Source organism: Callorhinchus milii, unplaced genomic scaffold (assembly GCF_018977255.1).
Source record: "Callorhinchus milii isolate IMCB2004 unplaced genomic scaffold, IMCB_Cmil_1.0 Scaffold31, whole genome shotgun sequence".
Taxonomy (NCBI): domain Eukaryota; kingdom Metazoa; phylum Chordata; class Chondrichthyes; order Chimaeriformes; family Callorhinchidae; genus Callorhinchus; species Callorhinchus milii.
The window spans coordinates 928,405-945,245 of record NW_024704772.1 but is presented as its reverse complement, the minus strand read 5'-3'; the positions used below and the strand labels follow the sequence as shown (position 1 = coordinate 945,245).

The 16,841-nt window shown below is 49.9% G+C and overlaps 1 protein-coding gene across 4 annotated transcripts; it reads left to right on the top strand.

The window, feature by feature from the left end:
- Positions 1 to 224: 224 nt before the first annotated feature.
- On the top strand, positions 225 to 15,615 carry grap2a (GRB2 related adaptor protein 2a). 4 transcript variants are annotated; one of them, XM_042345077.1, is made up of 7 exons: positions 225 to 249; positions 2,904 to 3,041; positions 10,835 to 10,926; positions 11,090 to 11,209; positions 11,844 to 12,012; positions 13,614 to 14,195; positions 14,969 to 15,615. In XM_042345077.1, exons 2-7 carry the CDS (start codon positions 2,964 to 2,966, stop codon positions 15,143 to 15,145), a joined length of 1,218 nt encoding a protein of 405 aa, XP_042201011.1. In that variant the 5' UTR covers positions 225 to 249; positions 2,904 to 2,963; the 3' UTR covers positions 15,146 to 15,615. The 4 variants fall into 4 exon arrangements, with proteins under 4 accessions (XP_042201011.1, XP_007907976.2, XP_007907975.2 ...); XM_007909785.2 differs by lacking the exon at positions 225 to 249 and adding an exon at positions 2,036 to 2,063; XM_007909784.2 differs by lacking the exon at positions 225 to 249 and adding an exon at positions 2,549 to 2,661.
- Positions 15,616 to 16,841: the final 1,226 nt, after the last annotated feature.

Here is a 16,841-nt window from a genome sequence, read left to right as displayed (position 1 = left end):
CTCCTGACGCGAAAGGCGCCGTGTTGTCCATTCGTTCCACCGTGCCTGACTCCCTCTGGACTAACCCGCTTAGATGGGCGCTGTGTAAATGCAAGTTGTTGTATGGTGACTGTGGTGTCTCCTGAAATCTCTTCAGCCCCACTTACATATTACTCTCTTTTTTTAGGGTGTTAAGTACACGAGGACTGTGTGCAGTTCTGGTTACAGGAAGGGTATCGGAGGGAGGGAGATGAGCATCGATTTTACGAGGTATGTTACAAGTACGCACCGCTATCAAGAAGAATTGGACAGATTACAGGCTAGAGGTTTAATCTCTGGTGATTAGATGAAGAGGAGACCAAATAGAGGTGTTTTAAGATTATGGAAGGATTTGATTTGATAAGGTGCGCTTTGATGAAATGTTTCCATGAGTTGGTGAGACCAAAAGTGAGAGGCCGTAAATGTATCAGCCTGGCTCAGTCTCGCCTCTTGAGTCAGTCTAGGCCAGCGTTTCTCAAATGCGGCCACTATGGGCCATTGTGCAGCCACAATCGCCCCCCCTCTGCGTGGGGTGGAGGAACAGTGTGTGTGGAGCAAGTGTTGGTGGTTGCACACTGAGGTCACTCGAAAACTTTGCTTGAGACCCATCGGTCTAGGTTGGCAGTTCACTGTGGTGCAGAGGGAGCTTTGCATTGTCGGCGATGCCGTCCTTAAGATGAGACGTTAAACCAAGGGCCTGTCTGCGCCTTTTGAGACAGATATTGATCCCACTTTTTGAAGAGAGAAGGGAGTTTTTCTCTCCGAGTGTCTCAGCTGACAATCCCTCCAGATAAACCCTTCATTCACTTCATGCTGTGTGCAACATCAAAAATGGAGTTTGGTGGGAACCTCATTAAGCAGAGAGTGTTAGGAATGTGGAACTCGCTGAAAGGAAACTGTGGTTGAATCAGAAAGTGTCAGCATATTTAAGAGGAAAGTTGATGTTTACCCGAGAAGGAAGGGAAGAGAGGTGGAGAGGAAGCTTGTGCAGAAGATAAAGACTGTCGGGGGCTGGTTGGACTGAAAGGCCTGCTTCTGTGCTGTAACATTCTGTGCAACTCACTGCATTTTGTGTCTGAGATGACAAACCGATACAGAACTTGCCTCAACCACGACACCCAACCGAGCATTCTGTATCTGAACAAGCCTGCCTGCCGTCTTTTACTTTCAGATCTGCTGAACAGCAGAGAAACAGGGCATGGGTTTGCAAAGAGCAATTTCAGGGCAGACACCAGGAAATATTGTTTGCCCGGAGGCTTATATGGAATAGGAATTGGGGTGATCAGGAAGAATTGTTTGAGGCGAGGAAGCTGGGACTCGTTTGAAAAGGAGCTGTGATGGGGTGACGGGTTGGGTCGGGTGTTCTGGAGTGATGAGATCAGATGGGCCAAAGGGTTTTCTTCACCCAAACTGATCCTGTGGATCTCAGGACCAATGCTCCAATTCACTCTAAATCACCAGCCCAAACCCTTGTGTCATCTCAAGTCTTGATTTCTCAAATGCTGTCTAACCATTTTCATGGAGTTCTGTAGCAGTCGCCTCATAAACGAGAGGACCTGGGTTCGATTCCCGGGCAGGCCGAAATCTTAGGCAAGGTTCCTTACGCCATATGCCTCTGTTTACCTAGCAGTAAGAAAGAACCCGGTTGTTAGTCAATTGGCGGATCATTTTCCGGAGATAATAATTCTTTATTATTATTGATAAGATAGGTGTGTGCGGTGTGTGTATGGAGTGGAGCGGATGGAGTGAGCAGAAGAGTGGGGGGGTGTGGTGTGGGGGGAGTAAAGACGAGTGTGGTGGGGGGGATTGAAACTCTGAACTGCAGAGTTGCTTCCCTTCCCTTTGATGATGTACATTGACATTCTGTGAGTATTAACTAACAGGAAATTGTGGCGGTACAGTAAAATCTGGAACTGAACCTTTGCAAAAATTGAAATTCACACGGCAGCATAATTCATATAGAATTATGTAGACTGTACAGAGTGGTAACACGCTCTTCCGCTATTCTATATGATCAGCCATGATCTCGTAGATTGGCAGAACAGGTTTGGCCGACTCCTGTTCCTATCTTCCTGTGTTTGTCAGTACCTGTGTTTGCTCCACATAAATCTTGTGCCATCCTCATTCCCCCTCACGTACGTCTCTATTCTCTCCTCTCTCGTGGATTTGACCACATTTGGGATTAGAGAGCTCCAGTGTGAGGGGGAGCCTGCACCAGCACAGACATGATAGGAGGAAAGAGCGAGGAAATGGGATTAGAGTGGAGAGCTCCTCTGTGTGTGTGTGTGTGTGTGTGGTGTGTGTGTGGGTGTGTGTGGAGGGAACACCAGCACAGACATGGTCTAAACAGACCCCCTGTGTACTGCGAACACACGCTAGGAATCTCTGCAGCAATGTAAAAAGCGACTTATTCTTAAGGGGTTAAAAAAAAGTTTAGAGTGGAGTAGTTGCACGGGATGGTATCTTTCACCTCCGCCCCTGCCCCCATGGCCCCCCCTATCCCCCCGTCACTGAAAACGGCTGTGTGGTTGCTGCAGGATGGTGCACAATTGCTTCACTTCCAGCTGAGCTGCACATAGCGGAGAGGAAAGGAGGAGCTTCTCTCTATTCACCTCCTCTTTTCGGTGGTTGGACACCCGCAAGGTAGCTTCTGCTCTCACCACTGCGTCTCAGCTCATTGCTGTAGCGTTTTGTTAAAAAAAAGCGCACAAAAGTAATTTTCCCCCCAACCTGTTGTCGCTTTTCCTCCCCTCGTACTCCCCCCACCCCGTTCCTCTCTTAATCTGCTCCACTCCGTTTCCCACATTCGCTGGCTTCCCTCCCTCACCACGCTCGCTCTCTCTCTCTTGCTCACTCACTCTCTGACTCACTCACTCACTCCCTAGGGTCACTGTTTTGAAGGACGTGCCAGTCCCTTCTCAGCAGGTGCACTGAGGGATTGGCGAATGGAGGCCGTGGGCAAGTACGAATTCAATGGAGCCGGTGAGGACGAGCTGAGCTTCAGAAAGGGAGATACATTGAAGGTAAGCTGAGAGTTCTTCTCCTTAGACACTTTCACCTCGCGTTCAACAAGCGGCCCTAGCTTGTTGATCTGCGTCGGGAGCACGTCTTCTCAAGAATGCTTCCCAGGATTCACCCTAAAGTGTAGTGAGTGAGTGTGTGTGTGTGTCTCTCTCAGTGGATTCAAGCTCTCATGGTCGAGGCTGGTGCTCCAGCGCCGTGCCGGTGGGTGTTGGGGGAGCGCAGCATTGTCAGAGGTATCGCCTTTCAAACAAGATGTTAAACCAAGCCCCCTTATCCCCTTTTGTGTTGTTTTCGGGTAGACAAAAGATCCCCCACAGCGATGTGGGAAAAGAGAAGAGAGTTTTTGTTCTCTCCCCTGGTGAAACACTGGCCGACAATAATAATAATCCTTGCATTTGATATAGCGCCTTATCACGTCTTCAAGATGCCTTAAAGTGCTTCACAGAATAAACTGTAAAGTGAAGGGACTGTGTATTTTGTTGGTCGAAACCCATCACACACACCCCCCACCACCTATCTTTCAAAATCGCTCGTTCACTTTGTCACTGTACTCGAGTTGGCTGTCGCTTTCGCCTACAGTCACTACAGTGTACACTAAAATCTTGTGAAGTACTTTGAGACGTCTTGATGTTTGCTCTATTTTCTCTGAAGCTGATTTCTCTGTTTATTCCCCCCTGCCTTTCCCAAACTCAAGAGGCAATAAAGCCAACAGCAGCCTCATCCGCTGCCTCCCCATCTCACCCCCCTTCCTTACTCCCCCTGGGCTAACTGAAGCTCAGCCTGAGAGAGATGATAAAGGGGCTCAGCCTAGGATCCAGTCACAAACCTGAGCTAATGGGGTTTCATAGGAACAAATGCTCCTCCAGACCCATTTGATGTCTTTAAGCAGGTAGCTGATCCTTCAGACCTCTTTGACTGCACTTTCGGTCATCTTTTCCCCTCCTCCTCTACCAACACCTCTTCGGTCTCCCCCTTCCCACTCCCAGCTCAGGGGCTCAGCCACCCAGCACTGTGTAGCGTTTTGAGACATCCTCCTGACATGAAAGACGCTGTGTGTAATTAATTGTAAGTTGTGTTAATATTGCTTTGTATTAATATTGCTTTGTATTCAAAAAGAGAAAGGATTTCTCTCTCAGTTGGTATCATAAATGACAATCTCCCAGATAAAATATCTCTTTGTGGGACATTGCCGTGCGCGGATTTTTTTGGGGGGTCAGCCATCTGATACGCGTGGAAACCCATCACATTGCTCCACGTATGCGTGGAACTTAACATGGAAATTTCCCTTTGTCTGCAACGGAATGCACACGCTCTTTCCCCCACTAATTCGCCCCCTCACCTGATTTCTAAAATGGGGTGGGGGGGGGGGGGGGGGGGGAGGAGAGGGAAGTAAATCCGTTGAATTATTATTAATTATGTGTCAGCTTGGCTCAGTTGGTAGTGCTTTTGCTTCTCAGTCAGAAGGTTGTGGGTTTAAGCCCCACATTGGGGTCTTTGAACTCACATTCCAGGCTGACGCTCCAGTGCAGTGCTGAGGGGGAGAGAGCACCACGTTGTTGGAGACCCTGTCCTTCGGATGAGACGTTAAACCTCACTCCCCGGATGTTCGGGCGAATGTTAAAGATCTCCCGCGGTGCTGTTGTAAAAGAGAAGGGAGTTTCTGTCTCCCTATACCCCAGCTGACAAATCCTCAGATAAATCACTTGCTCATTCCATGGCTACTTGTGGGATGTTGCTGTGCTTAAATTGGCTGCACGGTCAAATGATTATAATCTATGCCTAACCGTCTTCCCCATTAAGCTGTCGAGCTGTTTCTTAATCAATATCTCAAAGGACTTTCTGGTGTCTGTCCCAAACTTGACCTTCAGACCTCTGTCCTATGGCTTTGGGCTGTCTAAAGGTGAAGTTGGCTATTAATGGCGACTGACATATTGGAACCGCAGTTTCCTTGCCAACACGACTCCAGCACTACTCCAGCACTACTCAACCACAGCAGTTTCCAGAAGAAACCTTGCATTTGATACAGCGCATTTTCACATCAGGAGGACATTTCAAAGTGCTGCGTGGGATTTCACTGCAAGCGAGACACAGGGAGAGACAAACTCCCTTCTCTTTTCGAGTAGTACCATGAGATCTTTAGTGTCCTCCTGAACAGGGTATAGACAGGTGGTGCTCGGTTTAACATCTCATCCAAAGGATGGTGCCTCTGACAATGCAGTTCTCCCCTTCCCAGCACTGCATTGGAGTGTCAGCTTTGATCTATATGAGTTCAAGTCTCGATGTGGGGCTTGAACCTACAACCTTCTGACGCGAAGGCAAGAGTGCTACCGACTGAGCCAAGCTGACGTGCGTACATCCACGTACGCTTATGCTAAAAGTCACTGACATCCAATTGCTGGGCTAGGCTACCTCAGTGTTAGGCCTAGATTACGCTCCGGGAAGTTGGTTTATTGAAGGTTTTTTTAGTGTCATACTAACCAGCTTCCAAAAACTACAAAGGCGGGGGTGGGGGGCTGCTGAGGAGGACAAGAGGACCAGGTTTAGCAGTTGCAAAGTGTTAGGAGGAGGGATCGTTGGCGGGGCGGAAGGGGCCTCCTTTCTCTGAAATGATCTTGTGATCCTAAGAAAGAGGGAGGGAATCTGAATTCAGTCTCAATTTAGAAGCCAGTTTCTTCTTTACAGAAACCAAACCATCTTGTGGCTTAATAGCACTGACAGATTCTGTGTTTGATGCGGAACTTTGAAACATCCAGCGCCTTCGCTTCTAAGTCAGAAGGTTGTGTGTTCACGTCGGGACTTGAAATCACTTGAACTGACACTCCAATGGGGTGGGGTGATGCATTGTCTGTGGTGCCGTCCTTTGGTTGAGACGCTAAATCTCACTCCCGGTCTGCCTGTTCAGGTGAACGTTGAAGATCCCTTGGCAATATTGGAAAAGAGAAGGCAGTTTCTCTCTCTCCCAATGTCCTGGCCAACAATGCCCCGAATAATATTGGTCGCTCACTCCATGACTGCTTGTGGGACACTGCTGGTTCGCTCACAAAGCCCACAGTCAGTACACTTTACAGTATATTCCAGGCGTCTCAATGATGTTATAGGGCGCTGTATCAAATACAAGGATTATTATTATTATCTCAAAGTGCTTCAGGTTAAACTAATGTTAAGGTGAACATGGCGGCCAATTTGCACGCAGCAACATTCGCACGAAGAGCTGTCGCAGGAAGTGAACAAATGCTCCAGTTTATTTTTTTTTGAGGAGGGTGAGGATTGTTGATCGGGACCCAGGGTCTTCGAGTCTCAAACGCTTCGCAGGGAGTTGGCGTCAAGGGCCGTGACTGTGTATTTGTAAGCGAATTTCCACAAATAAGGCTGCAGCGATTAATAATAAGTATAATAGTAATAGTCCTTGCGTTTGGTGTTGCACCTGCCTTATCATGTTGTCGAAGTGTTTTGGGTGAAGCGTAGTGATTGTTTGTTGGCGAGCAGAAAGGGATGAAAGGGGATTGTCGGCTAGGAGACCGGGAAGAAAGTCCCTTATCTTTTTCCGACTGTGCCGCTGGACCTTTTACCTATCACATCACTTACCGGGTCTCAACACTCCCATCCTCGCCGTCCAATATAACAGCATCTTTATTATCATAATAATAATCCTTGCATTTGAGGTAGCGCTTTATCACATCATCAAGATGTCTCAAAGCGCTTCACAGAATATACTGTAAATTGGAGCAACTGTGTATTTTGGGGCGAATCTTGAATTATTATAGCTCGCTTCACATGGGGTAGTGTTGCTCGGAGCGCTTATATTCCTTTAGGATTCATTTAGCCTGCCATTCTGTGATTAAGAATAATCTATAATAATCCTTGCATCTGATACAGCGCCTTATCACGTTGCCGAAACATCTTAAAGCGCTTTATAGGATATACTGTGAAGTGGAATTGACTGTATTTTGTGGGTGAAAAGCGAAGAAGGTTTATAGAGCTGAGATGTTTTGCACAGTCTGAGGTCTACAAGGAGGAACACAGGGGAGGAAAAGACGGTTTGAACACAGTTTACAACCTGAACATAAATAAGCTCACTCTCTCTCTCTCTCTCTCTCTCTGACACACATACACACAATCATTGTCTTCCCCAAATAACTACCTGGTTCGCGTAACCTCCCTCCAGTCCACCACATCGCATTCTCCCTACTCACCCTCACCGTCATCTATGTGCAAAGCCATCGTTGCACGTACGTTTCAAAAAGGCACATTGTGCTGTTTGTGGGGATGTCGATGTTCCATGTTCGCCCTCGTCACCCTGCTTCACAGTGTGTTCTGTAAGGCACTTTGGGGACGTCCTCCCGACCTGAAAGGCGCTGTATCAAATGCTTCTCCTTTCCCTGTCCTGAGCTTGCGATGCTGTCAAGAATAGTTATAATAATCCTTGCATTTGATATAGGGTCTTATCACGGGTCTCGAGACGCCTCAAAGAGCTTCACTGGATATATTGTAAAGTGTAGCGACTGTGTATTTTGTGGGCAAAACGCGGAAGCCAATTGCACTCAGCAGTGTCCCACAAATGGTTGAGAACCCAGGACCCCTCGCTTGCGATGTGAGCGCGCTAACCACTATACTACAGGACTCCATGGGGAGTTAATGTTAAGTCAACTGGTTGGGATGGCTCTGTATCAAATGTAAGGGGTTATTTAGAACTGGAGGAGTCTCGGGTGTTTGGTTGCAATCCAATGCCCTGCCCACCACCATCGCTCCCTTGGAAGGTGGGGGCATGTGGACCTTGGGTAGGAACGCAGAGGCATCTATGCCCCGTCTCTTCCCCCCTCCCTTCCCCAGGCCTCCGCCCTCTAGACTCCACCAGCGATTGCCATGTCTTCGCTTTAAACCCATTGCTTTTTGCAACTCATGCAGTCACCTCCGCAAGTCCTGCAAAAGCAGCCGTTCCCACCTTCCGCACCCCACGTTCTCTCCCCCCCCCCCACCCCCCCACCCGCCCGGGGTTCTGACCGCTTACCCCAAGGTGACTGATTCCTGTCAAACCCGCAGGAGCTGAGCTGCAAAGTTTTAGAGAGATCTCGCATTGCGCTGACCCCAAAAAAAATATTGCAACGGGGTGAAGGTAACCTTATGAGCAGGAAATGGTGCACACACACTCACTAAGGCTCCTGCTAATTGCAAGGCACAGCCAAATACCCCTCAGGTTTATACAGCACCTTCAACACTGTGGGGAGGATATCTCAAAGCGCTTCACAGGGTTTCACTGTAAAGTCGGAGCCTCGGAAGCTACCTTTTCGACCGCACTTTCGTTCGGTCATCTAACCCCATTTCCCAACCCACCCCACTCCCCCACTCAGTTCGGGTTTTCAAGCTTTGGGAGTCCTCCTGACGTGAAGGTTGTAATGTATGAATGTAAGTTTGTATTGTGCTGTAGTGTTTGTGTTTTGTAGGCCAAACCAGCAGCCAATTTGCACACCATAACGTCCTCGCAAACACCCGGGAAGGTTTTTTTCCTTCTGGAGCAGGGGAATAGTCGGCCAGCACTCTGGGGGGACAGAGAGAGAGAAACTCTCGTCTTTTTCCATGACAGCGCTGAGGGGGGATCTTTAACATTCGCCTGAACAGGCGAGGGAGGGAGCAGTTTGGTTTTCAGAACAATAATGCAGCCCCCACCCCACACACACACTGTCACACTCATTCACACACACACACTGACACTCATTCACACACACACACTCTCACACTCATTCACACACTCTCACACTCATTCACACACACACACACATTCATTCACATACTCACACTCATTCACACACACACACTCCTCCTCCAGTATAGTCAAGACTCTGAGCTCAAAAGCCCCCACATGGGGCTTGAATTCCCCCACTCCCCTGCAACTTGAGTGCTGTGCCACAAGCCCCTCGCCCCCTCTCTTCCTCCCTCGCTCGCCCCCACACCCCCCCCCCTCCTCCCTCGCACCCTGCCTCCTCCCTTCCCCTCACTCCTCCCTCCCCAGGCTTCCACTACTGCTGCTCTGCACAGATGGTGGCTGAGATAAGAGGGAGAGATTGCTGTGTTCTCATGGCCCTGGTAGCAGAGCGCTATCAGATGGAGCCAGGAAACAGAGGGGCTGAGAGACAGCGAGCGAGCGAGCGAGCAGTGAGAGAGAGCGAGAGAGATCTCCGCAAACCCAGGTGCACTGAGAGGAAGCGGGCAGCCTGCACCACAGCCAATCAGACATGGGGAGTAACATCTCGTGGCAAATTGGTGGCTTTTCTGTGTGCAATTGGCATGTCGAGTTTCACTCACAAAATACAGTCACTCCACTTTACAGTGAATTCTTTGAAGCGCTTTGAGACGATAAGGCGCTGTATCGTCAAATGCAAGGATTATTATTTTTTTCACAGCCAAGGCACAGCATTTAACTGTGTGTGTGTACGTGTGCATGGGTGTGTGTATATGTATGTGTGTGCGCGTGTCTGTGTGTGCATGCTTATCTGTGTGTGTGTGTGCTTATCTGTGTGTGTGTGCTTATCTGTCAGTATGTGTGTGCTTATGTGTGTGTGTGTGTGCGTACGCGTGTTTTCGTCCACAAAACACACAGTTCCTCCACTGTACAGTAAATTCCTTGAAGTGCTCCGGGGTGTCCTCCCAATATGAAACGCGCTGAAACAAATAGAGATAAGAATTATTATCTGTGTGTCTGTGTCTCTATCGCGTATGTGTCTATCTGTGTGTCTGCCTGTCTCTATCGTTGTGTCTGTGTGTCTATCTGTGTGTGTGTGTGTGTCTGTGTCTATTGTGTGTGTGTGACTCTGTGTGTGTGTGTGTGTGTCTGTCTATCGTGTGTGTACGTCTATCTGCGTTTGTGTGTTTGTCTCTATTATGTGTGTGTGTGTCTGTCTGTCTGTCTGTCTCTATCGTGTGTGTGTGTCTGACTATTTATCTCTATTCTTGTGTGTGTGTCACCCGGGTCTAACAAATAGACCGAGTTCCAGATGTGTACCCTACATATACATGGAACACTTATGTGGGTGTCTGCTGTGTGTCTATGTGTGTAAAAATCGTTAGTGAGGCCGTGGTTAGAGTACTGTGACAAGCTTACAATGTCCCACTTTAGAAACCGTGTCGTCAGACAGCGAGTGTGAGAGGATGATACATACACACAACCGTACTCGCATACGCTCACACATACACGGGCTCACACACACAGGCATAGACACGCTCATTCACACAGACACACTCACACACTCGCACGCTCACAGACACAGACAGGCAGACACACGCTGATGCAGTGACCAGTGGGGTTCCCGTTACACAGAGGATACAATTCAAGATCCTGGTCCTCACCTTCAAAGCCCCTCCATGGCCTTGCTCCCTCCTACCTCTGTGACCTTCCAACCCCCTACCAACCTGCCCGCTCCCCCGCTCAATGGGCTCCAGCCTGTTTCATGGCCCCCGCCTCACATGCCCCACCGTTGGCGGACGGGCCTTCAGCTACTCTGCCCCTACTCTCTGGAACTCCATCCTTCAGGCTCTCCGCCTCGCCTCCTCACTTGCCTCCTTCAAGACCTGTCTCAAGACCCTCCTCTTCAACTGTGTCTTTGGTCACACTTCTTCCCCCCACCCTCCCTCCACCATCCCCGATCCCGACCCCCAGCTCGAGTCCAAAACACTGATTGTCCAGCACCTTGCGACGTCCTCCCGACATGAAAGGCGCGATACACATGTAATTGTGTTGAAGTTGTTGTTGTGCCTGTGAACACTCGCTGACCCTGTGCATGTGTGTGTTTGACGGCAGGTTCTTAGCACAGAAGACGACTGGTACAAAGCAGAGCTGCTGGGGGATGAAGGCTACGTTCCCAAGAACTACATCGAAATGAAATCCCCCAGGTACGGAAATTGTGCGCAAATTGGGCTGTCGCGCTCACCCGCAAAACACACAGTCACTATACTTTATAGTGAATGCTGTGTAGCGCTTTGAGACATCCTCCTGACGTGAAACTGTAACTGCAAAGGATTGTTATAATTATGTAATTATTATCATTGCACACAGCTGGTTCCGGGGCAACCTCTCACGAGCCGAATCGGAGGCGACGTTGATGGAACAAGATCTTGGCTCTTTCCTCATCCGGACCAGTCAGAGCGCGAAGAATGAATTTTCCCTCTCCGTCAGGTAAGCTGATGTCCGCAACCCCTTTCCCCACCCGCCCCCCCCACCCCCCAGGCCCCCCCACTACTCTGCCTCCCTCTCACTACCTCCCGGGTCACTGCATCCAGCAGGGATCTCTGAGCAGTAATCAGAAACTGGCTGATTCTCAGAATTAGTCAATCTGTGGCTTAGTCAATCGCTCACTTTCCATCACACTCCGCAATATATTGCATTCGATATAGCGCCTCATCTCAAAGTGCTTCACAGGATACACTGTAAAGTCAATTGACTGTGTATTTTGAGGCCGAAATGCAGCAGCCAGTTTGCACACAGCAGCGTCCCACGAACAGGCGTGGATTGAATGGCCAATTTTATTTTGGGTGATTGTCAGCCAGGCCACCAGGAGAGAGAAACACCCTGGTCCTTTCGAATAGTGCCACGTGAGATCTTTAACGTCCACCTGAACAGGGAGACGGGAGTTCAGTTTAACGTCTCATCTGAAGGACGGAGTCTCTGACAATGCAAACCCCCCCCCCCCCCCGCTACATTAGACTGACGCACACTGAGCTGGGCTGATACACATCCGTCCGTGAGGGGTGCACGTACAATCGCCCCTCCACCCCCACCAGGCTGACAGGACCCTCTTGTTTCTCCACAGACACGAAGAAGACGTGCAGCATTTTAAGGTTCTGCGTGACGGGAAGGGTCACTATTTCCTGTGGTCGGAGAAGTTCAGCTCCCTGAACAGCCTGGTGGATTACTACAGGCAAACCTCCATCTCCAAGAGCAGCCAGATCTACCTGCGAGACGGCAGCAGTGAGAGCAAGGTGAGAGCGAGAGACACAGAGGGCCGACAACAACAACTTGTGTTTACATAGCGCCCTTCACGCGGGGCAGCATCTCGGAGCGCTTGACAACAAACAGCTCCCCAAAGACCTCTGCACTTCACCCCACTGCCCCTCCTGACAATGCAGCCCGCTTCACCAGGTTAAACTTACACTTGAACGGCTGAGATCTTTTTATCTAAAGAAGGACGTCCCAGAGTGCTTGACAGTTTTGGCCGCTCTCCCTCGTAGCTGAGAGGGAAGGGAAAAATATTTTGGGTGGGGGGGTGAGGGTTAGCCGGGTGTGTGACGTGCGGAAACCCATTGCCGTACTTAAAGGATCTCCAAACCAAAACAAGCGTCCCACACAGATAACTTCCCAAGATGTTTATGGGAATGGAATGCGCACTCTCTATCTCTCTCTTTGGCTCTCTGGAGAGAAGCATCTGCTAACCTAATTCAAGAAAGTATTAGGCACAGGTTGGCAAGAGCCAAGGGTTGGGGGGAGAGATATGTTGAGAGTAAGTGAGGTAAGTTTTTGAATCGTACCTTGAAAGAGGGAGGGAGTGGGTCGGTGGATCCTGGGTTTAGAGCTGCAGAGAAGGGGTGCCAAGTGGCTGAAAGCCTGCCCACTCCCTGGAGTAAGGTCATCTGACAAAGCCCTGAAGCAGACGGGCGTTGGTTGAGCTCAGGGCACACCCCAGGCTGTCTTGGTCAACCCGTTGGGCTTGAGTTCAAATTGGGCTGATGGGCTGAGTACGGGGTCTGCTCTCTCTGCTCTGTAGGTTCTACAAGTGAGTGTGGGGGGTGTGGGGGGGGCGCGGAGAGCAACAATCCTCCTTAAATACCCTCTGATCCAACGCTAATTATTCCCCAGCCCCCTCCTTGAATCAGTTACGTAACTTGGCTCAGGCCGGTAGTTCTCTCGCCACTGGGTCTTGTCCTGACTTGATGAACCATGAGGGAAACAGCAGGATTAAGCCAGACAGGGAACAGCTCAGCCAAGCACTGATGCTGACTTGTCTGTACTGTTGTAACCTGTTTTGTGTTACTGAGAGTGTCTCCAGGCAAATAACTATTTCTTGTGACACATTTTTTCCAGTTTGGAAAAAAATACCGGCAGCAATCCGGCCGAGGTGGGGTGGGGGGAAAATATTTAACATCGCCGAGAGAGAAACAGAGCAAGAGAGATTCACGGGGAAATTATAATTATAATTCCTGCATTTGATATAGCGCCTCATCACGTCTTTGAGACGTCTCAAGGCGGTCAAAGCGTAAAGTGGAGTGATGTATATTTTGTGGGTGAAACACGGCAGCCAATTGCGCACAGCAGTGTTCCACAAACAGTGGTGGATTGAGTGACCAAATCATTTTTACTTGAAGGGATTACTACCCTTGGAAAGCGATCTGACAATCGACTAAGAACCGGGTTCCTGCTTACTGCTAGTAAACAGCGCTGTGTGTATATGCGTGGCTTAAGGAAACTCGCCCTGAGCCGCCCAGGAATCGAACCCGGGTCCTCTCGCTTGCGAGGCGAGCGCTCTAACCGTTACGCAAGGGGGCTCCAAAAAGAGAATTTGACAAGGAATTATTATTGTTTTCAGGGCGGTTACGGTGCGTCAATGATGGCGTCCCCCAGCACAGCAGGCCCGGGATTCACTGACCCAGCCGCTAACTTCAAGAAAAGCAGCTTCACCCCACCCCCAACTCTCATGCTCAAGCCACTGCAGAGACAGGCGCATATAGATGCTCCAATGCAGAGGCAAGCTTACAATGAGGCTCCAATGCAGAGGCAAGCTTACAATGAGGCTCCGATGCAGAGGCAAGCTTACAACGAGGCTCCGATGCAGAGGCCATCTTACAATGAGGCTCCGATGCAGAGGCCATCTTACAGTGAGGCCCCAATGCAGCGGCAGCCATTCAACCCACACGCGACAGCCAATGATGCACCAATGCAGCGGCAAACGTTCAAGCTGCATGCACCAGCCAACGAGGTTCCAATGCAGCGGCACCCATACAATCCGCATGCGGGAGTCAATGATGCACCAATGCAGAGGAATCGCTACAGCCCGCATCCGTCCGCCAGCGAGGCCCCAACGCAGCGACACCCCTACGGCCCCCCTCTCGCGGCCATGGCCGAGGCCCAGCCAGCCTTCCGGAAGCTCAGCGAATGCCCACCAATGCCTGTGAGTGTCAGTGTTTTTCAATCCACAAATTATTCCCGGTCTCAGTGTTCAGGGCGTAGTTTGAGATGGAGACCAGACGAGATGGTTGTGTGTGCGAGTATGTGTGCGTGGGGGGGGTTGGGGAGGGGGAATCCGAAGTTCAGTCTTAACCCCGCAGTTCTGGAAAAGGAGGGGGGTAGGGGGGAAAGAGGAGTGCAGAGGGAGAGATGACCAAAAGTGGGTCAAAGAGGTGCACCTTGAGACGGGCTTTGAACAGGGGCAGGGAGGGAGTCTGGAATTGCGAAATTCAATATAGCCGGTGAGTCGCATGCGGTGACGGGTCAAGACAACGTTTCGCCCTGACCCGTCGCCACACAACGCACACTTACCGGCAAGTGCCAGAAACACATTGAATCGTGTGATTTGAAGTTCTTCTGTGCCTACCTCTCGACGGATCAAGACTACGTACAGTCAATTCACTTTACAGTATAAACAACAACAACTTGCATTTATATAATGCCCTCAGCGCAGGATAGCATCTCAGAGCGCTTAACAGTGGCGGAGCCTGACTCCGAGCCAGGGAGAGGGGGGAGGTGGCCGTAAGCACGGTCGAAGAGGAAGGTTTTTCAGGCGGGACTTGAAAGAGGGGGGGGTCAAGGCGGAGGGATTGAGGGAGAGTGTTCCAGAGTTACAGAGTTAGACGTCTCGAAGAAGTGAAAAGGCGCTATATCAAATGCAAGGATTATTATTGTTGTTATATAAACACGAGTTGTCCCTTGGTTTGCTGTTGGCAGGTAAGGCAGGTACGGGCCCTGTTTGACTTTGTGGCTGAGATGAACGACGAGTTGGGGTTCCGGATGGGAGACGTGATTGAGCTGGTGGATCAGCCGGACCCCTCGTGGTGGAAGGGGTGTCTGCGAGGGCAGGTGGGCCTGTTCCCCAGTAACTACGTGATGCCCTTCAAACCGTAACTGTCCATCCGTCCACATTCCCAAAGCAACTTCCCCCTCCCCCACGCCCTCAACCCCAAAATAATGGAGCAGTCCGGGCACAAACATATTGAATGTTGGATGGATTGTCTGGTTGGGGTTGACACCACGATGGCTGAGTGCAGAACCTGAGAGCTTCCAGGATGGTGGAAGGTGAACTGAATGGACCTTGGTCTTTTTTTCGTCCAGAAATTCCTACAACAGTTCGTATCTTTTTTTCTCTCTCTCTCTCTCTCTCTCTCTCTCTCTTGACTCTTGTCTGTCCCAAACTTGTGACTTGTGAGCTCCTTGTGAGCTCGTAGTAACTCACCCATGCCCTTGCCGCCAAATTGGAAGATGATTGGGACCTATTTGAGATGCCAGTGTTATGGTCAACAGGGGGGTGGTGGGTGAGGGCTGGGGTCATACTTGTCTCGATGGACTGATGGCCAAGGATTGCTTCTCTGCTGCCAGACCTGGATGAAGAAGCCCCTCTGATTTGCCCCTACCACAACCCTGCCCTCCCCTCCACTCACCTTCTCCTCCCCTCCCACCCTTCCTCCATCCTTTCTCAATCCTCCAGTCTCACCCTTTATCCTCCCTGTCCCCATCCTCCCCTTATCCTATCCTCTTTCTTTTCTATATATTGCACCTCCCCCACCCCCCCCACACAAACACACACAAAAGAGCCTCTTAAATAAAAAAAATCATGTCACCTCCACATCCTGCCCATGTTGTGCTGTTATTGAGAAGCAGCTGGCTTCTAAATCAAGACGAAACTGCAGAATTGTGTGGGTATTTTTGTGTGTATGTGTGTGAGTGTGTGAGAGGGGGGAGAGGTGGTGTGATTGTAATATAAACTAGGAGCTTACACAGGTATAAATGGGGGGTTTTAGCCCAGCCCCAGAGGTTAACATGTCACTGCTGTGTACATTGGCTGCCGCGTTTCGCCCACAAAATACAAAGTCACTACACGTTACAGTCTATCATGGGAAGTGCTTTGTGACGTCTCCACAATGCGATAAGGCGCTCTTATCAAATGCAACGATTATCATTAAGATAATATTATGATGATTGATGGTGTATCCAATGCAAGATTTATGTTAGCTCTACAGACGCTGAAACTAATTATCACCGACCAAAATAAATAAATCTTGGGTTGACATCAGTCACTGCTACATTTTTCTCCCAAAAAGCACCTGCGTGCCTTCACCAGAAAGCCCGGTCAGACGGGTTTGGTTGCTCTTGACAATGAACCGGCTCAGAACAGGCAAAACATATAGGTCAACAGCATACGTCATCTGTTACCGGGAACAAACAGGCCGTGCGTGGCAGCCTGGCTCACATCGGTTACGCTCTCACCTCTGAGGTTGTGGGTTCAAGCCCCCCCCCCACCCACAGCAGGGACTTGGAACTCGTACAGTCTACGCTGACACAGTACAGTGCTGAGGGGGTATGCTGTGTTGTCAGAGATGCCGTGCTTCGGGTGAGACATTTTGCCCACACGGTCACAACACTTTTCTGTGTCGTGACAAGTGTTTTTCTGAAGTGCTTTGAGACTTCTCAATGACGTGATAAGGAAGGCCCTGTGTCAAATATTATCGTTATTCAACCAAGCTCTTATTTTTTTAAAAAAAGAATTATTTGGTCACTCAATCCACGACTGGTTGTGGGACGCTGCTGTACGCAATTGCCTGCT

Excerpts from the sequence above, each read along its gene's own strand:
- grap2a (XM_042345077.1), top strand. The coding sequence starts at position 2,964 with ATGGAGGCCGTGGGCAAGTACGAATTCAATGGAGCCGGTGAGGACGAG. Across the intron at positions 10,927-11,089 it reads ATCGAAATGAAATCCCCCAG|CTGGTTCCGGGGCAACCTCT; the intron begins GTACGGAAATTG and ends CATTGCACACAG. Across the intron at positions 11,210-11,843 it reads GAATTTTCCCTCTCCGTCAG|ACACGAAGAAGACGTGCAGC; the intron begins GTAAGCTGATGT and ends GTTTCTCCACAG.